Source organism: Chenopodium quinoa, unplaced genomic scaffold (assembly GCF_001683475.1).
Source record: "Chenopodium quinoa cultivar QQ74 unplaced genomic scaffold, ASM168347v1, whole genome shotgun sequence".
Taxonomy (NCBI): Eukaryota; Viridiplantae; Streptophyta; class Magnoliopsida; order Caryophyllales; family Amaranthaceae; genus Chenopodium; species Chenopodium quinoa.
This window is the reverse complement of record NW_018743252.1, coordinates 5,340,486-5,367,801: the sequence shown is the minus strand read 5'-3', so window position 1 is coordinate 5,367,801 and position 27,316 is coordinate 5,340,486. Positions and strand designations below refer to the sequence as shown.

Here is a 27,316-nt window from a genome sequence, read left to right as displayed (position 1 = left end):
AAAACTAAAATCTACTTCAAGATATTCTAGTTGAGCATTTCTGCGCGAATTCAGATGATTAACATGTATGACAGTAGAAGTCCTCGGCCAAATGAATGAAAATTCAGTGTTGCCTTGAGTTTTGTTGAAAATCTTTCTGATACTAGTACACCAAATTGCTCAAAGATTAGTCCTTCTCAAAAATTTCGATATATTACATAAAATTCTGTTAGCAGTTGCAGAAGTTACCCCCCTCCTCTCACCGAGCAGCATCGAGACAGTACCTCTGATCAGTAGTTCAGGGTTTTTTTTATTGCAAACATTGTTCTGAGTCCAGCAGAAAATACCTTTTACTACGTAGTATTGACCTTGGTTTGTATCTGTATTAATTATTAAACTACTATAATCACTAGCCTAATTGCAATTTGCGTTTGTTTTTTGGTGATCAGTAAAACTTGCATATTATGTAATGAACTTTGTTCACCAAAAGCAGGCTCAAAAAATCACTTTTAGTCATTTGACAGTTTAAAAGTTTACAAGTTTATTTTCCACAAGATTAGAATAACTAAATAAGGCATTAGTTGTTGTGAGTAAAAAAAATGTATTGTGAATGTCTAATTTTATTGCCATGCTTTTAATTGCATTGGTAAAATTTCCCTCTACATTATTTTCATATTAAACTTTAGTGGCTAACACGTGATACTCTTAAACATATGGAGTAAAGTACTCGATTAAATGAAGAGAATGTCACGTGGCGTGTAAACTTGTTTAAGAACGCTTTTTAATATATACTACAGACTATAGATGTTTAGGGATGTAATATTTTTCATTTTTGTCTTTGATTTTGGAAGAAAAATTATTGATTGAAATGCCAAATTGAACTTTATTTTTGTTTTTGACTTTATGTACGTAATCGAAGCATTTGGTACTCAACGAAAGAGTATTTGTTACCATATTAATGTCTTCATGAGTACCAAATAAAGTGTATTTGGTATTATACTATCTAAAAGTATAACATTTCTTTTGTAATCTAATAAGTGTTTCATTCGTATTTTTTGCATTATTCACTTAACTTACTTTGACTAATGTTGCCCGATGAATAATTACATATACTCTATTTCGAACAAATCTATAATAACCATCAAATTTACAATCAACAACAACAACAAAATCACTGTAGGTACTAAGTAAGATATACTGATTGAGTAAATCACCCCCAGACCAAGCGAAAATCAATAAAAAACCCATCAAAACAAATATACCCAATGTCACTTTTAACAAGTAATTTTCAATTTCTTTCAAAAAAAAAAAAAAAAAAAGAAAAAAGAAAAAAAAAAGAAGTGATTTTGACTCTCTTCCTCCTCCATTTAAGCACATCTTCATAATCTCTTCATCGACAAAAATAACCCTACTTTACAAATACTAACATATCAATAAAAACACAGGAGGCTAAGTTTATGTCTGAAACAACTTACAATTAAGTATAAGCAAAAGCTAACGAGGGTTTCCAGGGCATTAGATTTTTATAAAATATTAATGTAAAATTAAAATTAATTACATAGATTGAGTTGTGATTTTGTCATTCATTACTAAATTAGTACTATTTTGAGTTAAATTAGCAAAAGTTTTTGCATGCATTAGGTATACAATAAATTTAATGTACATCCAATTATTTTATATCAAAAGTTATCAAAATTATCACAAAAGTTACCCTTATTACCCAGTTAATTTTATTCTCATCAAATTATCCTTAAACTATCAAAAATTACTCATAAACTCCCAAAAGTTGCCCATAATTCGTTAGCAAGATCCTTATCAGATATACATGAGTAATAATTTAGTAGAATTTCATTAAGACAAGGACTCCAAATAACATATTTATTCCCAATTTCATTGTGAAATTACCAATATATCCCCTAATATACCAACTACTCGTATGTATATAATGCTGATTATCTTGTATTTGCTCTTTTGTTTGTTTATTATCTCAGACAAATTCACAAATAGTAGTATTGAGAAAGAATGTCAATTTTCCGGTGTCTGCTGCATCCTTTACCTCTTCCTACTCCGCTCTTTTTTCCTCGCCAAAAAGCCTTGAACTTGTCATTTCCCTGCCTCTGGATAAGTCCAAAACAATCTCACGCATTCTCACTTGAACGTAGAACACTATCAACATCTTCTTCAACCAATGTTTCCACTGATTTTGCCCCCAATCTTACTGGTATACTTCTACTTTCTTTCTTCCCTTTCGATTTATCAGTGATTTGTTCAAGATTAATGCACCTTTATTTTGTTTTGTTTTGTCTTATATTGTTCAATATGTTCATTGTTGTACTTTTGATTTTTTGAACTGGGTTTTTCGGGTAGTCGGAGACTGTTATGTGTTTGTGAAATACTTCATCTGTCCTTTTTTAATCAATCGCAATGTTAAATGTTTGGGATTTTGGACTATTTATTTTTATGTCTTCCTTTGACTTCTTTTGTGATTAATACATTAAAATATATTACTCTTTTGTGATTAATACGTTAAATATATTATAGTCACGTGTAATGTTGTTAAATCCGTCTCAATTTATACATTTTAAATGTCGACTTTTATTAATTTTTTTGAAATATAATTAGAGATATTAATAATAAAAATGTTTATTGATAAGCGTGAAATTCCAGTGTTGCAATTAAAAAAGGACGAAGGAAGTTTTAGCCATGGAGTATTGATTTCTTGTAAAATTGTGATTGTTGTATTGTGTTAGAGTGATGCTTGAGATTGAAACTCATAATTAAACTGATATTTTTTTTTTTTTTTTGAAACAAAGATATATTGTGTAGACAAGATTTGATATCACGTACCACCCTAAGACCTCACCAACTAAACTTGTTAGGTTTTCTAGTATAAATCAAATACAAATTTGTGGGAACAAAACCTAAAAACAGTGTATAATTGCAACTAATTATACAACCAAACCAATACAACGATATGTATTCAAACCAAGCACTTATAATTCAAAGAATTACAGAAATTACAATGAATTCAACTAATATGAATGATTACAAACTTGCTTTACTTCCAAGCCTTCCAATCGAACATGAACATGAGAATATGAATGACCACGTCAGTCTCAAACCATGATACTTCGTCTTAGGCGTGTGAAACACTTTCCTAAAGAGATTAATTTCCCACACAACGGTGCTTGGGTTTTTATTGGAAATTCTCTTTGAGATACAAAAGACGACAAATCGTTCTTAGCACTTAGAGACGAAATTAGATGATAAATTCACAAAAATTGGCTAAATTGATAGAGGTTTTCAACAAGAGTTTGCAAGATTCTTGAGAGAAAATGTGGAGAGAATACTTGGAGAGGAAATGTAAAAAATGAAAACTGAATTCCTTCGTAAAAACGAAAACATCTTTTAATAAAGAAATAACCGCAGATGAGGGGAGGTGACGCGGGCGCGCCTCCCGAGTTTCCAAATTTTTGCCTCGATCCAGAACTCTTGCGCGGTTGTGTCGCGCTTCCAGCGCGGGTCGCGCCAACCTGGCGCAGGCGTACTAAACAGTGGCGCGAGCGACGCACTTCGAAATCAAAATTCCTTCACTGGATCCAGAAAGTCAGCGTGATTTTATCACGCCTGATTCGCAGGTCACGCCCTAAACGCGGGACGCACAATCCTTACAGATTCATACACTCTAAATTACTAACAAAACTAGATGACATCCATAAGAGTGAATGGATTGTAAACACCAAACTTATAACTTTTTGTTCAATGTTGCAGAAGTCAAATTTTCATTAAAACTTCATAAGGCTATTCTAATGGTTCAGGGCTGTCTAGCTGTCTATTTGTCTATTCGTCTAATTGCAGTTGTATCTGCAGTTAATAAGATTTTGTTTATCTCCAAACATACTCTCTTATGAGGCCTTGCTTATGTGTTTTGGGTGGAGCTCTGATGCTATAAGAAAAATTCATAACTTTGCCAACTATAAATTAAACTCGGTATAAGTTGATTTGTATTTCGTAATATGTTTGAATAGAAGAGGCTTACTATGGCTAATCAGCAATTGGAAATAAGAAAAATGTAGAGGATATAACTTTTGGCTTAGTATCTTGAAATTTTTTTTGAGAACATGTCGAAGCCAAGCAATAGATGCCGTGATTAGTCCCACAAAAAGAAATAAAGAATTGATACTCTTTAGGTAACATTTCTTATATCCTGATAGAATTTTTTTATGTTGGGAAAACTAAAATATTAGCTTTAAATGTGAAAGTCTACCCTTTTAAACACTTGAAATACAATATGGCAGGAGAATGAGATACAAAATCCATTCCAAGATTAAACCAAATGATTTAGTCCAATATGGGATTGGTATGAGGTTCCATATCAATCTATTCCAGTTAAGTGAACCAAACGGCCCCTATATACTATTAAGATACCGAATTTGATATTCATAATGAGAAATGTCAATTTCATTAATTATTATTTTTTTTTTTTAAATTTAATGGAAATGAGCACTAAAGGTTTATTTAGACTATTGCAAGATGAGCTACTGTTGGTCATGGGCTCAAGTTAAAGCTTTTGCTAATAGAGAACTTTGGATTAATGCTGTTATTTCTTCCTTGATTATTTTTACTCTTTCGATCTTACCTTTATCTTGCATCAGATGTTATTTATGTTGAATGGTATATATTTCCCTTTATCTTGCATCAGATGTTATTTATGTTGAATGGTATTCAATGGTTCCTTGCAGAGTTAGATGATGTTTTGAAGGGCTATATGTTTGGCCAGAAAAAGGCAACTGAAGTTGCTCATTTGTAGGTATTTGACCTAAATTCTGTTACCCTTGCTTCTAAACATATGCCTTTTTAAAAAAAAAAAAAAAAAAATCTGTTACCCATGCTTCTACAAAAAAAGTTTTTTTTTTTTTTTTTTTTTTTTTTTTTTTTTTTTTTTTTTCACTTCTCCTGAAATATATATCATGTAAGCTTTCATATACCAATTTTAGGCTATAATTTCATTAGTGAACTTTGGGACCTCTTATTGAGAGTGTGTGTGCTTTCATTTATTTTGCTGAACTATGACCATTCACATTTTTCATGTGCTAATATATCATTTTAATATAGGATATGGAAACTTGTGGTTCAAAAGGGTGATACAGTTGTTGATGCTACTTGCGGTAACGGCAATGATACCCTGGCATTGGCCAAGTTGGTGGTAGATGATGTAGCTAAAGGGTGCGTATATGGGATGGATATTCAGGACGATGCTATACAAAATACTTCATCCTTACTTGACCAATCACTTGATCGAAACCAGGTGTGGTTACATTGCTTTGGTTGCTTTCATTTGCTCTTTTTTTGTTAATTGCAAACTATGAGCACCTCCTCAGTAGTGCAATTGTCTACAATTTAAACTCTTATTTTGGGTTGTGCTAGCTGTCATCTGAGAAAATCATTATATTTCTCTGTATACTCATTTTTATTTGAAGTTTGAACTTATATCAGCTGTTTGATAGGAAACTAAAGTTTCTATCTTCTTTGTCATTGGTTTGATATATATTGTGCTCATCTGATTTGCACACAGCAAAGTTCTAGACCTTGATTCCACATATATCCAGTAGAAAGCCAGAAAGAAGCTTACCATTAATATTCTTCAATCTATATAGTGCTTATTAAGTGTTGGTTTAGTTTATGTGTGTGGTTTTCATGTTCGCTTCTGCTTTAAATGCATTGTTCAATGCTCAGTTCCCTTTTCATACGAACTGCTATAGCATTGTGAATTTGTGATATTAACTCAAACCTTTATGCAGAGAAAATATGTGAAGCTATTTTCAATATGTCACAGTAGAATGGTGGAAGTGCTTCCTAAGAATATCTCTGTGAGGTACTCTCTGCAGACTGTATGGATTTATGTTGTATCAGTCAAGATCAATGTTCAAATATACATTCAGCTCTCCATCTCGTACTTGTATTAATAAATAAATACCATTTATGTTTGATATTTTTGTATTACTAGTCATCAATCAATGTAATACTTTGTGCATGTTAGAAATGGCTTGGCATATTGTTAATATTGTCTTCTTTTTTTTTTTTCTTTTTTTTTTTAACAAAAAGCCAATTAAGAATGGAGCTCTTGCTAAACAAGGCTTGAATGGGTTTGTACTTTGCTTTAGGCTTGTTGCATTCAATTTGGGCTACCTTCCTGGAGGTGACAAGGGATTAATCACAAATTCAGCCACAACCTTGCTAGCACTCAAGGCAGCAAAGGAATTATTACTTCCTGGAGGAATCATTAGTGTCGTTGCTTATGTTGGACACCCTGGTGGAAGGTAATGCTTCTATTAGTAATTTTAAGTGATAATAGAGGGTGGAATATGGAGCGACCTATGGCAATTCTAAGTGTTTTTTGAACTACTACGAACACTTCATAGCTTTATGATGTTGTTTCAAAGTGCCTCTTATGAAACCTTTTTGTTATTTATCTATCCATTGCCATTCTAAGTTAAAATAATTTGTAGTTGTTTTATCTTATATGTATGTATGTAGTATCTGGTTAGATTCAACCCAATCTAAACTCAGTCCAAATGGCCCTTTTGGCACCTCTAGATTTAACTCTTTCCACTTTACACTTGGAAATCTCCATCTTATCTCGGAATGTCACTAGTACAGCAAGTTGCTTGTTTCATTTTGGTTTCCATTTACTTGTCTCAGCTTTCGGACTAGGGTTATCCTCTGTCCAACACCTACCTTGCTCTTATGCTTTTGAGAAGCTATAGACCATAATTATCTACTCTCTGCATTGATATCTTGCCTTCCATGTACTGCATATCCAAATCACTCACCATTGGATTTTCCTATACAATCATTATTAATAAAAGCATTTGATTTGAGTCTACCTTCTCAGTTTTGTATTGATTCAGAGTAATTGAAAGCATTTGATCTGCATCTGCATTCAAAGATTTCCGTTGAAGATAACATAACAATTCGCAGAGCTTTGTTCCAAAATAAACCGTGAAGTGTTAATGTCCATGTCAAAGTAACGATCATTTGACCCAAGTATAGAGTATAGCCTCAGCCATTTTGTGAAATGAATTGTACTTTTGCTCCAAAATTTACTGCCAAATGCCAATTTATATTAATGTTGATTATTTGACCCAAGTACTTGAGCAATGAAGAGTCAAAGCAACATAGGCTCCATGCTTGATTGTTTGTTCAATACTTGTAACTATTATAGATGTTGTTGTGCCCCTTTCCTTTTCATATATTAAAGTTACCTAACTATCAGTATTGAAGGCTAGTTTTTTTACTATACAAATATAATTCATCTGTTTTTGCTAATATATTCAATGGAATCCATTTGTCCCTTCAAAGTTACTTTGGAAAGATTTTTACATGTATTTGTAATCTCATATAATTATGTTTTTCTCTTCTATTTAGGGAAGAATATGAAATTGTCCGCTCGTTTGCAGCTGAGTTACCAGCAGATAAATGGGTCTGCAGCCACATTCAGATGTTAAACAAACCACTTGCACCGGTTCTTGTGTTTTTGTTCAAGAGATGAAACCATAACCGGTACTTAAGACTTTGAATGCTTTCATCATTTGATAGAACTCTTCTACTCATTTAGCTATGACCAATACTTTTTCTCTGTTTCAAAAAAAAAAAAAAAAAAATGTTGCAAGTAAGCCGATTGGGTAGTTATATGATATCAACAAATTATGTTGTCATATTTTCGAAAAATTTTAACTTTTTATTTTTATTTTTATTTTTTACTACATTCATTTATAGATTATGCATTCAACCCATTTATATAAATATGACAACCTAACCAGTTTAATTTCATATCGAGTTTATGTCAACCCAATAAATACAATCCAAAGGTGCTTATATCAATTTGAATTCATGTTAGATTGCCGTTGTCATGTGAGCTTTTGTCAGCCCTACTTTAAAATATATTGTACCATAGTTTAATTAGGTTTTTTCTTGTTCTCTTTGAACAATTATAGCAGAGGACGTATATTTTAATCTTACATTATATACCTTTCAAAACGATAAACGTTGGTTGCAGTACTCCCTTTGGAAGGTTCTATTTTTTTATTTTTTGGGACGGGAGGAGGGCCGGAGGGGGGATATTAGGGGTTGTAGTGCTGCAAAGGTAGTCAACGAAATGAAGTACATTTACAGACAATAATATGATTGGAATTCAAATTCATATCAGCTTCAGTGGTAAATCTACTGGGAACAACTAAAGAAATGAAGACATGAAGTACACCAAGTGCACAAAAACACACGCCCTCTTACCTCATCCCCAAAAAGAAAAGTTCTTAATTAAAAAGACAGCCGAAAGATTTTTGTTTTTTTTTTTTTTTTTTTTTTTTTTTTTTTTTTTTTTTTTGTATTTCATGTTCTATCCGATTGACCCTTTGGATTAATTTGGATTCGAGGCTCATTTCTGGATGGTTACTAGTTAGGTTTTAGTCCCCTTCCAATTATAGTTGTGGGGGATCAAACATGCAGTTGTCCCTACCAAGTGCAGCTCTAATTATCACTGCACCAAATCCAATTGGTAAAAACTGTCGAAAGATTCTTACATAATAACCTAACTCTCAAGGCTAGCCAAACTTTATTTTGCATTTTGTCATGATAATAATTGCAATACTTTCTTTTTAAATAAAAGAACTAATATAATAAAATGCTCATCTAGAGAAGTCTTGCATTTAAAAATCCACTAGCTTAGATAATTGTACTAAAAATGAAAAAGAGGAAGTATATTGCACGTGGCATTCTATCGCCACTCAGTAGATATTTATTTCAAATCAAATCACACCAAAACATAAAAGGAAAAATTAATTCTAATAATCCCACCTTTACCCAGTTCGCAGATAATAATCCTACCTATTGATTATAATTTAATAATCCCACCTTTGGGGTTTATCTTCTCCTATTGATCCCTTATGACCGGTAACTTGAAGAATGGGTAAGGTTTTTTTTTTCCTCATCCTCCGTCACAAGTCAGCCATTCTCTCTCCTCCCTTTCCCTTCCATGACTTTCCCACCTCACTTTCTCTCTCTTCATACCACAAGATAATAGATTAACAGTAGCAACAATAGGGGAAATGGGAAATGCGTAAGGCTGGGTGTTTCACGGGAAGGGAAAGGACGAGTTTTTTCAATGAGGGTTTCAAGGGTAGGGGTTTCGTGCATAGGGCTGTCGGCCGTGGTAGGGCGTGGGTAGGGGTGGCCAACCTTAGGTGGGGTTTTTCATGGGTGGGGCGGCGGAGTGACCAACCATGGGTGGGGTTTTTTTGTGGATGGGGATGGTTGGTCCGGGGGTGGGGGTGGCTGGTCGTGGGTGAGGGTGCCTGTTTTAGAGAGGAGGTGGCTGAGTGTGGGAGGTAGCTGGGTGGCCGGAATCAACGGAGGGGAAGGGGAAAAGGAAAGAGGAAAAGGGAAAGAAAATAATTAATTTTTTTTTTTTAAAAAAATAATTTTTTTTTTTAAATTAAAAAATATTTGGGCGAATCATAAAGTGACATGTGGCATATTCACCCACTATACCGGTTACTAACAGGTTAGGGACCATTAAAAAAAAAACTCCTAAAGGTGAGATTATTAAATAATAATCAATAGGTGGGATTATTATTTGCGAACCGGCTAAAGGTGGGATTATTACAATTTTTCCAACATAAAATTCCTTTAGATTTTAGAAGAGAATACCTATTTTTACATATACAATGTCAACCTTGCACGTGGCATTCTATAGATAGCCTAACAAGACATTTATTTACTGGCATAATAATTAAACTGGTAATAACTAGAAGCCATCTTAGTTGAGCTCATGGCAATTTAACTGGATGAATATTCCATATATCCTTAGCATATTCATGGATTGTTCGGTCGCTGCTAAACTTGAAAGAACCGGCTGTATTTAGTATTGACATTCTTGTCCATCTCTGCACATTACCATCAAACAGAACAGAGAGAATATCAGATTCATGACCATAATAGCCATTGAATGAATATGGGTACAGCAGCTGTCTTTCATGGGCAGCTATGCGCCACACACTTTCTGTGTGTGATAGACACTGTATTCAAGGACTTCTTTAGGATCCTTTCACAGCTCAATAAATAAAAAGCATATGTTTTATGTTCTTTTCTTTTATAATTCTTTAACAACTCAGGAAGTAAGCATGACTATAATAAACAAATTAGAGCTCCTTACCTGTTGATCTCTATACGCCTCATCCACTTTTTCTTGGCATTCTATATAAGTAGGGAAGTCTTTTCCCACGAGGAAATAATCACTGCGGCCATATCCTTCATTTCCCTCCAAAGACTCTAACAGTTCATCATAACTGCTTGAGCCAAAAACACCACTTTTAACATACTCCTTGACTTCTTCAAAACGTGGATCCGGCACAAACTACAAAAAACAGTTGAAAGTATTAAAATTAGATACACACAGATGGGTGCTTTAACACCATAAGGATTGTTATATATAATTCTAGTAATACAGAGAGATTGGGTAGTTCTTTCCTCAGTAAGCTCTCTAATATGAGGCGACCAAATGTGTATTAAGCACATAGTACAAGATTAACACTCTACACTAAATTTGTGGCAGCTAGAGAGTAATAATTCATGGAAACTTGTAAATTTCCCAGCATAAAAAATTTCAGGTTTGATCAATTCGAACCCAAGAAAGACCAGAGATAATTAATGCTACTGCAATAATATATGGCTGATTCAGAGACTCTCAGTAAACTCGTGCCATTAAAACATTTTGCAACAAATAATAAACCATGTAGTGTAAATTGACTGCAAGTATATCAAAAAGATAATCGGCAAACTTCAGGACCCTGAAATGTGTAACCTCTGAAGCAGAAAAACGTTAACAAAGCAGAAACTACTTGCAAGAAAAGGAATAATGACATGAAATTTGGGGCAGAGGGATAGGCACGAGAATTTGATGGGACAATACCTTGCCTTCAGCTCTTTCCTTTCTTAATCCAGCAATCTCATGTGCTTGAGCACCAAATAGAAAGAAGTTTTCTTCTCCGACTTCTTCTCTAATCTCAACATTGGCACCATCTAGGGTCCCAATTAAGATGCATCCATTCATTGAAAACTTCATATTGCTGGTTCCACTTGCCTCCATTCCAGCAGTGCTACAGGTATGGAAAAATCAAGAATCAAAATATCAAGTCATCAACCATATATTTGAAATTTGATATGCATATCAACTGTCAGTTTACCACATTTCAGCCATCGAAGTTGAAAATTGTGTTCTTAATTGACAGGGAAAGCGATCAGGTTGCTTCACTAGGTCCCAATGTCAAATGCACAAATGCAAAATTCCATTAATTTGTAGTTAAACAATGCATAAGTTATTCAACTTGATGGAAGTTAATGGCGTCTTTTGAGAAAAGACACCATGTGAAGATACATTCCCCACAAGTTCTGTTATTTCACTAGTACACACATATACATGTTCATGCAAAAAGATGCAACTTGATGCGTCTTTTCTTGGCAGGACTACTCATATGCATCCCTATAAATCTATAGAAAAATTATACTACGTATTTGTGCATTAGTCCATTTATCCTAGGAATACTGCTCATGAACCTGTTGTTTGATGGCAAAAAGTAGACAAAGTGTATTCCTTAGGAAAATATTTATTATTAAGGTACAGCATTCGACAATCATTAAGGTACAGCATTCGACAATTCTTAAGGTACAGCATTCGACATGGAGTATGAATATAATTAATTTGTTATTTTATTCTTTGATTTATGGGCACATTATCCAACTTAAATCACTACATGAGATTACAAATCGAAAGCCATCTCCTGAAATACAGTAGCTCACATAGTTATGTATACAGTATCAAAGTAGTAAAAGTAAATCTCCACAGAATCTAAAACTCTAGTTATTCTAGTAGCTAGACCTGTCACCTGTGCTGATAAGACAAGAAAAATAAGTTTGATAGTTCTAAATCGTTTTCAGATTCGTTCATGAATACAAGGCAAACTCTACCAAGGATGGTCATGACTGTCAGGTGAGAATTTTTTTGTTCTGAGGCATGCTCAAGAAGCTTAAAAATGCTTTCAGATGATTCTGCTATATTGTCAGCAGTATTGCCCAACGCTCGACACTGCATGTTGATGAGCAATGGATTCTTGCACACAATCAGTCTCGGCATGCTTACATAACTCACACACAGAATTGATTTAAAATAATAATTACGCAGCAAGGTAATGCTAGGGTTTCTTTTCATTGATATATATGATGGCCACAGCTAATCTAGGAGATAGAAATGCAATTTATAATAGCAATGAGAGTTAAGACTTAAGAGACAGAAAATCACTTGTCAAAGAAATAAAAAAAGGGTGATTAGAAGTGGATAGAGAAAATAGCAGGAGCGAAGGATATGCAAAAGAGAAAAAACTGGCATATACCGCCAGTTACTTGTATTGGCTTAGGGGCTGGACTTTTCCCATGACAGTAACTGATCGTGGTTGCTGCCAGGACATTGGCATGTTTTGGTGGTGATTAGCCATACAATACACACAAGGTGAATGAGGAAAGTGATTCGCAAGCAAACATAGTTAAAAATATAAAATATAAAATAAAATAAAAACTGATTTGTCTTCTGGTAAATCATTGCTGTCAAACTACTTACACAATTGAGGTATATGAGAAAACTACCACAATAAAACACAACTCCCACATTGGTCTCATAAGGAGAAAACAGAGCGTTGGAAGGGGCAAATTAAATGACTAAGGACAAGCATCATGTACTAAGATCATACCTCCATGATCTTTTATAGTTTGGCTGTACAATAGCAGGAATGGTTCCATTTCACTCAATATTTTAGACAAGATATTGTCATTGGCTTGGCAGTTACATCAAAAAAGATGGAATAGTTTATAAAATACACATGTAATCATTGACTTCATTTTAAATATATTTCAGCAGGTCCTCTTACAAGTCATATTGGAAGGATCATATTAGATAGTTTAGTATAACCAGACACTTCAAGAATGTGAGTTGAATTCATTAGATATGAGGACTATGTGAAACGGGAAATCGAATACCTTATATGCTGTGAAAGCTCACTTGCAGGGATCAATAACTCAGCCACACTTACGTTGTAATCAGGGACAAACACAACCTGAATGTCAGAATTTAACCACTATAAAATAAATTTTCTGATTAGAAAGATAAAATAAATATTTAGTTAGCAATAAGCAACCATCACAATTCCACAAACCAATACAGCTCCCAAGTAGGTATGAGAATTAATACCCCTCTGTCCATTTAAAAAGTGAAACATCAAGTCATGGCATAAATATTAAGGACTACTTAGACTTCTGTAATGAGAAAATAGATAGAGAGAAATGTGAGTCTCTGCCCAAGTGGTGAGGTGAGGTAGAGAAAAATTGCAAACTAAACGAGTGTTTCACTAGTTATAAGTGGGCAGAGGGAGTAATTGACATAAATCACAAAATCATATTAGTTTAAATAAATAAACAAATAAAAGACAGATGGCTAGCATTCTGTATTTCTTACAGTGTCTATATTTCAAAGATGATATTCCTTGTACACTTAACTGAGCCAATATCAGATAAAACCAAGTTCATGTAACATAATTCTACTGCGACATTCTCCTTAAGTACCAAGCTGAAGAATTAACAAAGAATTTTGGCAGTCGTCCAAACACAAGAAACTACACGACTGTAACTATCAACGTGGTTCTGTGGTCTAAAGACAGCATAACTAAAGGCACATATCTAACCTAGTGTTAATTATCTCTTCAAGAATATGCTAGACTGTTATATGCCTGAGAGAAGAATCACCTAATCAGCTAGCAGCCTAGTGCACTTGGGTTTTTTAATTTTAATTTTAATTTTTTTAATTTTTTAATTGTTTTTTTTATAATTATTATTATTATCAAACTGTGCTATCTTATACTCTGTTCTAAGGGTCAATGGTGTAACCAGATTTTCCTTTTACATGTACACGGTTCGCAGGACCATACAGTCTTAGAGAAGATTATTATTCTTAAAAGGATCAGAAAGCTTGAAAAGTCACTGATATAGCTCCAGTACAGAAAGGTTTTGCATTTAATTTTATTAGAAGAAACAACTAACATGGACCACTTGTAAGTAATTGTAGCATACTCTGTTAGCTCTAATGAACATATATATATATGCTGAATATATTCAACACAGGCCTAAGGCAACAGAAGAGATCCTTGACTAAAGAAATTTTAAACGCACTTTTCAGCGCTTACTCTGATCACATTATCTGATTCTTCAAACTCCCCCCCCCCCCCTTTCTTCCCTCTCCACAATACAGACACAGAAAAAAGATAGAAAACTGGAAGTCACAATATAATATTACTTTATAATAAAAATAAAACAAACAACATTTGCCAGTGTTATATTGTACAAAAGCATACCTTCAATAGATCACCAATGTCAGGATCATTATTAATTGCAGCTCCTACATCAGTGATAAATTTCACTATTCTTTTAGCCTGCACATATGTGGCAAAAGCTTTTCCTCCAAATATACAAACTCTTGGAACAAAGTTTGCTTTCCTCTCCACAGCACTCATCTCTTTCATTTTTTTGTAGCGGTATACAATTCCCAATATGTTTAGAAGTTGTCGCTTGTATTCATGAATACGCTTGATCTGGAAATCCAGTTAACAAACTATGTATATGAGAGGGAACAAGAAAAATTAAGAAACTTCCAGTGTAGAAATCAAAGAACATAGAAGCCTAGAAGAGAGTCGATGGACTATGCTAATAAAGTTGCAAGTTCGAAAATGTCAAAAAGGTTCAACCCCTTCCCCCTAAACAAAAAAAAAAAAAAAAAAAAAAAAAATTTAAAAATAAATAAATAAATAAAAAAGAATATGACACCTGGTGTAATAGTGAACATATTAGCGAATTCTCTCCCTTTTCTTCTCCACCCCCCCCCTCCCCCAAAAAAACACACAAACATGAATCATGAATGAACAGGAACAGAAGACAGCAGGTAGAGCTGCATGCAATTTTCCAGCTAACATCTAAGTACATGATCCACCACTCCTATTCTAACTAAAAATCATATCATTGAAGCAGCATCTTGAAACAATTTAATCTGTTAATGCAAAAGTAAAAGGCTACCTGAATATCAAACATTGCATCTGGGCTGACTGTGTAACCTGTTCTCTCTTTAATCAAAGAAACAACCTTCAGTTTGTTGTTCCGTTTTGCTGCCATCCATTCAGTATGAAGATCTTTGTTATCTGCAAACTGCAATCAGTTGCCCAGTATGTTACAGTTAGATAGGACAAAGGTGTTTGAAGCAGAATAAAGTGAACAAAGGAAAAGGACGAAACACTACTTAAAACAAATTAGCATGGTCTAAACTTTTGCAGCCAGTTGAAGAGAGCTGAATGAATCACTATCAGATAGTTTTTTATTTATAGAATGCAACAGATTTAAATTGTCTTATGCAAGAGTGTCAATGCTTATTTATAGTGAAGCAGCAGTCCCTTTTAAGCATGTCCAGTTAGAGACCAGAGAAAATCTCTTTGCAATTGCATTTGTAAAATAGCATGCATCTGATTCACCGACTACCACTACTATCCCGCATGATCTAATGAATAAACGAGCCTCTTGACCCTTGTGAGGCATTAGGCAATATTAAATGGGATTATGAGAAACGAATGAACCCAGCTACTAGAGAGAATGTAACATGGAGAACAATAATTTATATTTTTGTCCTTTTCTTCATTATTCTGTTCCCCTATTTTCGAAATAAATAGATACTATAAAGAGTACTGTTATATAACTTTGTAGGACATACTCATCCAGAAACCCTTAGGAAGAGTTGGGGAAAGGGAGATTAGAGTAAATTGATTAAAAAGAGGGATAAGGAGCGAGAATTAATTAGTGAGAAATTCATTACATGACTATTTTTGTTTGATTTATGATAGAATATGTGAATAATCCAAATAAAATAAAATAAAATAAAAAAAAATAAAATAAAAATAAATAAAATAAATAAAAAAAAAACAGATTAATGTCAATATTATCCCTCCTTTGCTCTCTACCTTTAGAGTCAATATTATCACTTTGCCTTCATTCCTAACTTCCTCATCCAACCACCAACATATTCTCAAACCAAATAAGAAAATTTCAATTCCCATTTATACTTGATGTCACATGACTTGGCCTAATGTACACTCATCACACCTCTTCAAAGAAGGCAGCTAAACCCTCTCCAAACACTTTAAAAGAAGAACAAGCAACACGCAATTTCAAAGAATTGGAAACGCCAGGTACTAGTTGTTATGGGCGAATGATAAACTCCAAAAACCCTACCACAGACTTGTAGCAGGCTCATTCTAGTTGCAGTGCCAAGGGTTTTGTGCACATATTTTCAAAGGCATAGCCTGTAGATACCCTTATCATAGATATCTCAACAGATACCCTTACTTTGTCTGCTTGACATTTATTACAAAAGCCTAATCATATCCTCATAGCTTCTTTTCTAATCACTACTTTTTCTCTCAAGAATTCTAGCCCATTTTATATATTTCCTTACTTGATTCTCAGAGAGATTTTCCAAACAACTCTTGGTGGAAAGCTCCTCTACCTTGCACTCATCAAGATGCAGCCTGGCACAGAGGCTTACTTTATAAAGTCATCCTTTTAAAGATTCTTAAGCTCAAGTTCCAATCACATTCTTGTATTCCTATGAAGCAAATAATCAACTATATATACATCGGTATTATTAAGTGGTACCCCTGAGGCCCGCCCTGAGGTTTACAAAGGCACCTCTATGTTGTCAAAATTTCACCTGGTACTCTTGAGATTCGCAAATCTTCACTTGATGCCCTTAATGACTAACGGAACCTAACTCCATTATCTTCTCCATCTTCGGTTTGCAAAAATGAATACAGCTTAAACCACAATACATAAATGAATATGAAACATATTGTTACCTTTCGCAATTCTGCAAGTTTCTCAGTGTTAAGAACCCAGTCTTCGGACCCAATCCATTTTGTTAAGATACTGCTTAGTTCTGGATTGCAAAACCGGATCCATCTTCTTGGAGTCACCCCATTTGTTTTATTCTGAAATTTCTCTGGCCACAACTGAAAGAACTCAAACCTTAATTGTGATACAAAATATTTCCAAAGAAAAGTTACACAGCTTTATACCAAGTTACAAATTTTACCTCAAAGAAGTCGCGGAAAACTTGTTCCTTCACTATTTGGCTATGAATTTCAGCAACCCCATTTACTGCATGGCCCCCAACTACGCAAAGGTTAGCCATCCGGACCATTTTTGGTGGTTCTGGAACTGGCTCTTCCTCTATCTTCGTCTCCACAACATCTTCCTCACTTTCCTCTACAACAACCAGTCCATCTTGTTCATTAGGAATTTCAATTTTTTCATGCTCTTCAGCTTGACAGGTCATTTTTTCCTTGATTAAACTGGAAACTGAACTTGGAAGATCAAAATTCTCCAGTATTCTCAACTCGTTCAACTTTTCTATCAGTAATTCAGGATCATTAGAACCATACTTAGATACGATAGTTTCAACAAGCTGTAAATAGTCAATATATTGTATTAGAACGGGAAATGATAGGTCCAAACAGGAAACACAAAACATTTAAATGGTAAATATATGAGATCACCTCCTTATCTATTTTCTCTATGATCTCAACATGTCGAGGAAGCAAGGTTTGCATAAGTTCATAACTCCACTTCTCCAATGCCTCCGGCAAAACGGTATGATTTGTATAGGCAACAGTTCTGTCAAATAGACAACGAAACATAAGCTGGGAGGACCACAATACTATTTAATCAAATCCTCAAACAACAGCACATAAAATCAGTTCAATTGTACTGTCTTCAAGAAACATTAAAAGAAATCACTGACAAAAATAAATAAAAATAATTGTGCAATTGGGCTAGGTAGTGAGAAACCCTTTTTTTTGGAGGGTTGTGTTACTAAATTAAACTTCCTTAAAAACAAAATCCTGTAGAGAGAACACATTCCCTTGAAACAGGAAACCATCTTTGTTTACTGGGAAAAGCAAGAAATTGCACATGGATCTAAGTCAATGGGTATCTTGAAGGCATAGGTCACACCTAGGAACATCCGTTGGTAATCATCTGCTGCCACTGTGGCTGACAACCACCGAGCCAGATTGGTAAATCACATCTATTATCAAAAAACTAATTTAAATCTTCTATGCCACCTAAAAGTGCTAAAGGGATCTAAAAGAAAATATGTGAGGTCAAAGATACTTCTGCATTGGTTAAATAACACAAGTAATCTTAGTAACAATAAGCCCTCATCATGATATTCTATAATTTTTATCTCCAGTGGCTTTTCTTGGCTCTCCAATTCTCCTAGTAAAGAAGGCAGGCGTACCTAAATTTGGCATAGAATAAATGCCGCTTTACACCCCCCCCCCCAACCCCTCGCTCTCAGTCATAGATTCATATGTTAGCTTCCACGCTTGGATTTAAAAAAAAAAAAACAAAGCACAGCCTGGTGCTCCTACAGGACAGGGATGATATCAGACCATTCTGTTGCCATGAATCTGGGATCACCAATGACTTTTTGAAATGAACAGATAACAGAAAAGATTTAGAGCTGAGCCATTGACCACATGGAGCATGTGATACAAGGAAACTGAACAAGTGCAAGCTAGGAATGATTTAAGGATTAATAAGGCACTGAAACCTGATATATTGATTTAGAGATTGCAATTTGAAAAGCAATAATTGGAATTATGCATATAATTCCTAAAATGTTTGTAAAACTGATACATGATGAAGGGTACTAGTGAGTTGTAGTTGAGTCTTCCTATCTTCTGTGCACTGGAAAGATCCTTCCTAAAATTATATCCACCAATGACTTCATATGCCACAAAATTACATATATTATAGTAAAATTGATGAATAGAATAATTGTTATATACTTTTCATCACCACAACTTAAAGCTATTCTGCTCTTCTTAAAAACTCTTAACTCCATCAGTAATATTGCTTATTACTTAAAGTCTGACCTTGGAATGTGATTGCTGGGTCTAACTATCACATTATATTTCTGGAATACTGGTAATTTCAAGGCATGAGGAAGTAGATTTAAAATACAGGATTGTATATCTCTTTCCATATGATAGCTGCAGAGGCTTGGCATATATTCCACAACAGTGAATTAGATTGCCTTTCTCACAATCAATGCCCACCCACTCCCCCAAAAGCAAGAAAAAAAGAAAGGCATTTCTGTTGTGTCACTAATGTAAACCATTAGATCGTAGGAAGTACCTTTGGGTTATATTCCAAGATTCCTTCCAGCTAAGTCCTTTCACATCTATTAATATCCTCATTAGTTCGGGTATACACAACGTTGGGTGGGTGTCATTCATCTGCAAAGCCACCTTCTCTGGAAAATCTTCCCATTTAACATGTTCCCCTGATCTCCTTTCAAATTGCGAAATAATGTCTTGCAAAGAAGCCGAACATAGGGTGTACTGTTGCTTCAGACGAAGGATCTTTCCTTGCATAGACTCATCCCCAGGGTATAGTACACTACAGATCTGTGAAAAGAGAATTGATAATGCCATTTTAAATCAGGAATCAAAAAAAGAGAAGGAGAAAAATCCAAAGAATTTCAATCCAAAAAGAAACAATATTCACAGCTCTTATGGATGAAGCACAGTGAAACTGCATCCTTTGAAGGCTGAGAATATTGTTTTATGACCCTTCTGAAACACATACTTTACAGTTACAAAGCTTATATAGCAGGATAACAACTCCTTTGTCATGAGTTCTAATTTGGCAACTGAGATGGCAAGTAAGATGTAACAGAAAGACAGTTTTTGAACAGAGGTCTGCTACCTCGCTGAAGGAAAGAAAATGTGATGCAAATTTGGAGCAAGTAACATACATATCTGACAAGTTATGGGGTTTTCACAATATGCAGACCAACTAATTTGGGAAAACATATTAAGATACAAGATGAACTCTTATAAAAACCAACCATTTCTGCATTTGCACGAGCCTCATTTGCTTTGGTGTGTTCCCCAGCATTAAAAGCAGACAAGTCAAAATCATCTGATGGTACTGTTGTAGACCAAAGTCGAAGATTAATAGTGGTTTTAGTTAGATACCCAGGAATTGGAACATCATAGGCAACAGCCTTGATATCTTCTCCCCCAATCCAGTGACTTCTGCCATCTGACCCAGAAGCCACCTTTCCATAAAATTTTATTATATAGGATACATCATTTCTCACAAGTTCCCAAGGATTAGCAATCTGCATTAAGATGTGTATGTTGAAATATGAATATGTAAATGATGCCCATATAAGTAATCATCTAATAAACATCACAACGAGGTCTAAAAGAAAATGTAGCAACTATACCTCAAGCCAATTCTCAGCAGATTCTTCTTGGCCATCCTTAGTAATTAGTTGCTTAAATAACCCATACTTGTATCTTAGCCCATAACCCCATGCAGGGTAATTCAATGTAGCAAGAGAGTCAAGAAAGCAGGATGCAAGCCTCCCGAGACCCCCATTTCCAAGTGCAGCATCACGTTCCTGTCATAAAACAGCCAACATAAACAGCAACAAGTATGAAACCCATAAAAAAAAAAGAGAGAGGGGGGGAGGGGAGGAGATAATGCAACAGATACTTGTGATTACGAGATGGTCAGGCCTATAAAAAGATTTTCGAAATGAAGCTACAATGACCTACATTTGTTATAAGCCATAGCATTAACCTGTTCAAGCTACAACTAAAATTATGGATTTGCCACATTTTTTTCATATATCAAAGCAATTGCCACAGTTTTACAAAATTAAAATTAAAACTTAAATAATTTTAAAACAAAAAAAACAATAAACAAAAAACAAAAACAAAAACAAAAATAAAAAACAAAATTATTTGTGCTCAGAATTATGGATTGCCTGTGGGCTGTGGTAATTGTGCTCGATAAGCTCAAAGGTTTCTAAGACAACAGGACAATGTTTATACTAGACTACTTCATGAGAAGTTAAGATTGAAGTATCAATTGTTAATATGCACAAGGTATCTTAGATGCAAACAGGTAATGTCATATAGTAAGGAAAGAATGCTGAATAGTAACGGAAGCAGGATAGAATGCTGATGAATGGTCCCATGTCTCTTCTCCTTTCTACTTTCTGATAGTCATCACCAAAGTCCATGGTTTAGTGAATATGATTCAATTTTGCTCATATAACAGCTTATAGCATGAAATCAAGCTCATTGTACCATTGGTAATTAGGAGCTTCCAAAGTACTTCCTCTGTTTTTATTTAATTGACGCGTTTCATTTTGGCACACATATAAAGGAGAAGTGAGAAAGAAATGTTGAAGACAAAAATACCCTTATACTTACCCACCCACCCTTACCAGCTAGTCAGCTACTGTACCACTAACGAGCACCTTTCTCTCTCATCATCACCATTCACCATCATTCTCTCTCCTCCTCTACTCACAGTCTGCACCTCCATTCTAGATCATCTAACCTCTAATTTTTTTTCTTTCCTCCTTTTAGCAATGAAAATAAAAAAGCACAAACTAGCTAGCTGAAAATTTCAAATTCATATATACGATTGAAGGTTTTATCCTCTATAGCATAGAGGGTTTTGGGCGGCAGTGGTTTTGGGAGGTGGCGTCGTCGGTGGCGAGGTTTTGGTGACGCGGCGTGGTTGGGTGGAGTTGCAAGAAGCAAGGAGAAGCTTTGGGGATTTTAATTTAATGGGGTTTTATTTGGAAAATTGGGTATGTTACAACTTACATGGAAGAGAAGAGAGAGAAGTGGCGGTGGTGGTGGTGGTGGTTACTGTGATGGTGATGGTGAAGGTCTCATGGTGATGAATTTGATGATGGAAGTCGTGGAGTGGGAAAGCTAAACGTCGCCCTCGAATCTCTAACTAACGCCCGCAAAATAACCTAAAATGACGTACGTAGCCTTATTATTAAAATAATTATTTTTACTTAAACTTAACACTTTTACCCTAGACAAACATTTTAACCGTTCTCTCTAGTGTTCACCGGCCACCAACGATCACTTTTAACCACAAACCACCGTATATAATTTTCAAAATCAAACAAATAATTTTAATTTTGCAAAACCTAATTTGTTGGATCTCATGAAAGACGACGAAAGACCGGAAACACCACCTACGTTGCTCGCCAAAGGCTCATCAAACCGTACGGAATCGTTACGATTATTTAATTGTTTTGTTTTCGAAATACCCAGGAAAACGCCCAGAAATTTCGAAAAACCTACGCAGAAACGCCTAGTTTTTTTGAACACCCTAGGCAGTTTCGAAAAAACTAGGCGTTTCTGCCTAGGTTTTTCGAAATTTCTGGGCGTTTGCCTAGGAATTTCGAATTATTATTTTCCTTTTGGATTTGAATTTCACGTATTTGTTATTATTATTATTTTGATTATATTAGTTGTGTTTGTTATTAATAATTACTTGTGTTTGCTATTATAATTAGTTGTGTATTATTAGAATTATTATTATTATCATTATTAGTTGTTATTATTATTATTAGTTGTGCGTTGTTAGAATTATTATTGTTATTAGTTGTTATTATTATTAGTTGTCTCCGATGACCGCCTTCCTCTCGTCCTTCCTCGTCATTTCTGCAGCTAACTGTGTAGATCGAAAAACTGGAGATAAAAGAAGATGGTGGTGGGTGGTTAAAAGAGGAGGTGGTGGTGGTGGTGGTGGTAGTGGTGGGTGGTAAAAGGAGGTGGTGGTGGTGGTGGTTTAGAGAGAGAATTGTTTTTAAGAGAGAAGAGGGAGTGAGGGTTTTAGGGGGTAATTTATTTATTTTTTAATATAAGGGTAAATTTGTAAAATATATTTTATTTTGCAGGCGTTAGTTGGAAATTCGAGGGAGATATTTAACAACCCCCTTTGCTAAAGGGAGGAGAGAGAAGATGTGTTGGGAAATTAGGGATGGTAAAATTGACATTTTAACATATATAACTTACCTAAAATAGAAACATGTCAACTAAAAAGAAATTTCCCAAAAAGGAATATGTGTCAACTAATAAAAAACGGAGGAAGTAACATTTACTACGGAGTAGTTTCTTTTTTTCTTCCTAGTCTTCTTTATTAATAGAAGGTATAAAACATGCAATATAACATGCATTTCAACTTAGGGTAGCCTGAAGGCTGTGAAACCAGCAGTGCAAGCCCATACATCTACAAACAGTGTGTATTCGCCATTGGCAATTTAGGCATAGTGGGAGGGTCCAAATGAGAGGAAAAATTATTCTTAAGTCACCCTATTCAGTATAAAGGCTGTTTTCGAAAGACAGAGCCCACAATCCTACCCAGTTAGCGAAATATAAAATTTAGTCATGTGAAGGTGAAAATTTTCAAACAGGCAAGGATATGGGAAAAAAATAAGGCTTAAATTGATTAAGTACTCAAGCTTCCAAACCAGGCAACACCTAATGGCCAACAGAAAAAATTCCGACAATGCAAAGTCATCTATAAGAGCAACAGTACAGCAAATGTAGTACTTCTGAATCTAAAGCATAAAACAAACCTGACTAGCTACAGCTTCCAAATTGTGTCCAAGCTTTTTCAAAGCATCTCCATAGGCATCGGTAAGTTCCAAATTCCCAATTGCGTTCAACAATGCTCTGCCCTACAAACAAGAGAACAATTATTTAATTTTCATATTGCCATAGACAATATAAAAAAATTTATATCACGACCAACCAGAAAAGACTAGTAAGAGAACCTGGAGAAATTCCATGGACAAATAATAAGCTTGCTTCATGTTCATCTTCTCGTATTGGTCATAAGTAGCATTCCAGTTGATTATAAGTGAATCTCTAACACTCTGTGCAGCAGCAAAGAAAGCCTTGGGAAGGGAAAACTCATTGGGAGCAAACAAAGGAGTGAACTCCGCATGGTATTTAATACTTGAGGCTATTGAAGCAGAATCTGGGCTCAAGTTTCTTAATGGGTTAAAATTGCTTGAAGTCCCTGAAACATGAGTACGAAACAAATAAGTAAAACCCGAGAAAGAACGAATCAAGCACTTGAGAACTACCTATGCATACTTCATGTAAGTTGCTACTATCATCATTACTGTCGCTAGTACAATAATATTGGATGCTCAGACACTTAATAACAGCATAAATGTTACGTTGCGTGCTTGATAATCCAATCGAGTTGGTGTACGCCAGGACATATAAAAATTGGCCAAAAGGGGGATTTTAACTTTGCTCCTTACATTATCCACATGTCCATATGGTAGCTTTGAACACTCATAACCATTTTCCCAATATCTTCAAGAATTTCGGTTACAGACTATCCGATCCAACCCAAGTCCAACTGTCCAAGCAAACTAATATAACCTCCTACAGGATGTTGGTGATTGCTGACATCGTCTTTTTAGTTAAGTGACTATAAGAAGGCAATTACACTGAATTTACTCAGAAAACACAGATACAAAAACTGCCTGCAACTTTAATCTGTAACCTAAAATTTTAAAAATATATTTCTAAAAAAAAAACTAAATAAATAAAACATTAGTAACAACTGCTATGAAATATCGTCCCCATACTGCTATAAAACCCTGAAACATATAATCTATTTACTAGATGGCACTAATTTGTACGATGACTTCATCATCATTTCAATAAGTCAAAATAAAATTTTATTACATTACAAATTTACAACAAAACATACTAACTTAAAATATTTCCGTATGATGTTACTCCAACTCTTCATTTTGTCTAGACACTCACCCATGAATGACCATGACACTTACACAATCATTTTGTACCAAAATTATGCAACATTTCATAAAATGGTCATGTCAAACACTCGTACACGTACCCGTATTAGATACTTCTAGTTGAGTCCGACTTACATAGATATAGGGGATTGGGATTTCAACAATTACTATTATAACATTTTCAATCTTACCAAAACATCGCAACATTAAAGCTGTATAACAGAGCAATTTCAAAAAAAAAACCCAAAAATGATATAAAAATACTTAATCAAATTTAAAATAAAAACAATAAACAAACCTTCTTCAATGATCGGCTCCTGCGATTTGGGCTTCGAATCACTAAACACATCCTTAACAACAAAACATCTTCCAGTACCTCTCATAATCATATTTCTATTATTAATAGAAGAAAACAAAATCCTGGAATTATAACAGCCATTTTTTAAGCTGAATTCCATAACTCGAGAAATTGATGAACAAAATGAAGAACTATGTGTTCTTCCGCTGGTTGATGATGATGATAATGGCAATGTCGCCATAATTCATACAAATTACAAACAATCTCACAAATTAATTTTTGATTTTCTTTCAATTTCAGTGTCACTCAAAATACAGCCACTTGTGAATGTTGTTGTAGATTTTATAGAGAAAAAGAAAGTGAGATAGGGACATGGAAATCCGTGATGAACTGATTCAGCTTTCCGAGGCGGACCCCAATTATATTTCTCTTTGTTTATGTTGTTATTTGAGTCATTACGTTTATGTTTATGATTCTACTTTTACGACTACACTAATATTTCATGTGTAGCTTTATTTTTGCCCCATTTGACTGTGTGCGGTCTCGAAAACATGTGTTAAAATGTTTATATCTTTATTTTCATAAGCGTAAAAATTATAAAAAGTTGATATTAATTAAATTTACAATGAGACGAACCAAGATCACATATGACTATATTTCATTTAGTAGAACAACGGAAATCTATAGTCAAAGTTTTCTAAGTTTGACCCATATTGTGACAATAGAGCAAAAAAATAGGGACGGATGGAGTAGTAATTTTAGTATTCACTCCGTCTTTACAGACTTTTTTCACTATTTATGTATTAGTTTTAATCATAATTTTATCATAAAATATATTGTTCCATAGATATTAATATAGAGTTTTATAATATGATTTTTAAAATAATTTTCATTAATATTTAATTATATAAAAATAAAGCCAAACTAATGCATTGATGTGTGTGCAATGTTGATTGTGTCAATTATTCTGGGACAAAGGGAGTATATCTTTATTACTTTCACCGTATATGCAAACAAGTAATAACTACGGAGTAATATGTAAAATATACCACCTCCGTTTTTATAGTCGACATCAGTCTTTTATTACGCATGCACTATTTTAACGATTAATATCTCTAATTCTCGTTATTGTAAAATTATTAAAATGGATAGTAATAAAATATACATCGAAACGATTCAAACAAGATCTCACTTGACTATGTTTTATCATAGCTACAATTCACAAAAACTAGTCAAAGTATAATTTGTGAATAGTATCAAAGTCAAAATGGTGTCAACTAAAAAAACGGAGGAAGTATTTTTTATTAAGCTAACGAAAACTAAAAGTAGAAATATTATTTAAAATGAACATTAATTATACCGATCGACGCATAATTTTGATATGTATTCCTAAATTTATATACCTATAATAAAGCAGAGTTTTTATTAGGGAATTTTCGCTCCTAAACTCTACTTTTTTTTTTTTATGATTTGCCAAAAAACTTTATTATACTACTCCCTCCGTCCCTTATTGATAGTCCCTTATGAGGAAAAATCACGGGAATTATGAAACGTAACTAAGAAGTACAACTCTATGGGGAAAAGAAACTGATAATGATTAGCAAATAAATTCTAGAGAGAGAAAGTGTTTTTGCTTTGCTGTTTTCGGCTTTTGAGAAGAAACCAAAGGGTTTTTTTTTGTTTTTATTTAATGTCCACTAAGAATGCACTAATCAAAACTGAATCCATGTGAATTAAAATTGATCAATGAAATTAGAGTATTTCATTACAATACCCAATCAAATAAAAGTACACGGATTGCTCTCTAAATCAAATCAGAATTGAAACTCATTATAAAAAGATTTTCATTCCCTCCTAAACTAAATTTAAACTTTTCACGGAACCAAAGATAAGAACAAAAATATTTGAGTATATCCACTATCATCATTGCCTGTATTCAATGGCTTCAGACATGTATTTTGATTTGAATGTTGTTGTTGAAGACGTTGGTAATGAAGATGAATATCATGAAGGGGACTTCTTTGAATATGATCTTAATGCTGCTTACTGGTGTGAAGATGAGGAAGACATGGATGGAATTGATCCCAACCAAATTCCAGCAACTCAAGACATGGAAACAACAAACCAAGAGACTGACTTCAACAATCGCCAACAAGAAGAGCATGAGCAAGCAACACAGAATCAATAGCAACAAAATCAACAACCTGTTGGTCATCATAAGCACT

General features: G+C 34.3%; 2 protein-coding genes across 2 annotated transcripts; one reads left to right on the top strand and one right to left on the bottom strand.

Moving 5' to 3' along the window:
- Positions 1-1,945: 1,945 nt before the first annotated feature.
- Positions 1,946-7,697, top strand: LOC110735085 (putative rRNA methylase YtqB). Its single transcript, XM_021915224.1, has 6 exons — positions 1,946-2,200; positions 4,722-4,785; positions 5,095-5,287; positions 5,781-5,854; positions 6,144-6,299; positions 7,408-7,697. The coding sequence occupies exons 1-6, from the start codon at positions 2,002-2,004 to the stop codon at positions 7,529-7,531; spliced, it is 810 nt and encodes a 269-aa protein (XP_021770916.1). The 5' UTR covers positions 1,946-2,001; the 3' UTR covers positions 7,532-7,697.
- Positions 7,698-8,741: 1,044 nt separating this feature from the next.
- On the bottom strand, positions 8,742-25,525 carry LOC110735084 (alpha-1,4 glucan phosphorylase L isozyme, chloroplastic/amyloplastic-like). The gene is made up of 15 exons (XM_021915223.1): positions 25,092-25,525; positions 23,789-24,036; positions 23,591-23,692; positions 20,417-20,593; positions 20,033-20,308; positions 19,318-19,589; positions 17,673-17,790; positions 17,210-17,581; positions 16,974-17,126; positions 15,148-15,276; positions 14,433-14,669; positions 13,066-13,142; positions 10,949-11,135; positions 10,193-10,393; positions 8,742-9,923 (listed from the first exon to the last, which is right to left on the bottom strand). The coding sequence occupies exons 1-15, from the start codon at positions 25,330-25,332 to the stop codon at positions 9,807-9,809; spliced, it is 2,907 nt and encodes a 968-aa protein (XP_021770915.1). The 5' UTR covers positions 25,333-25,525; the 3' UTR covers positions 8,742-9,806.
- Between the last annotated feature and the right edge of the window lie 1,791 nt (positions 25,526-27,316).

Bases quoted from the DNA above. Each gene is read 5' to 3' on its own strand.
- LOC110735085 (XM_021915224.1), top strand. From the start codon at position 2,002: ATGTCAATTTTCCGGTGTCTGCTGCATCCTTTACCTCTTCCTACTCCG. The intron at 2,201-4,721 runs GTATACTTCTAC...GGTTCCTTGCAG, and splicing joins TTTTGCCCCCAATCTTACTG to AGTTAGATGATGTTTTGAAG. The intron at 5,855-6,143 runs GTACTCTCTGCA...ACTTTGCTTTAG, and splicing joins CCTAAGAATATCTCTGTGAG to GCTTGTTGCATTCAATTTGG.
- LOC110735084 (XM_021915223.1), bottom strand. From the start codon at position 25,332: ATGGCGACATTGCCATTATCATCATCATCAACCAGCGGAAGAACACAT. The intron at 17,127-17,209 runs GTAAAATTTGTA...GAGTTCTTTCAG, and splicing joins TTTTCCGCGACTTCTTTGAG to TTGTGGCCAGAGAAATTTCA. The intron at 14,670-15,147 runs GTAGCCTTTTAC...CTGGATTTCCAG, and splicing joins ATGCAATGTTTGATATTCAG to ATCAAGCGTATTCATGAATA.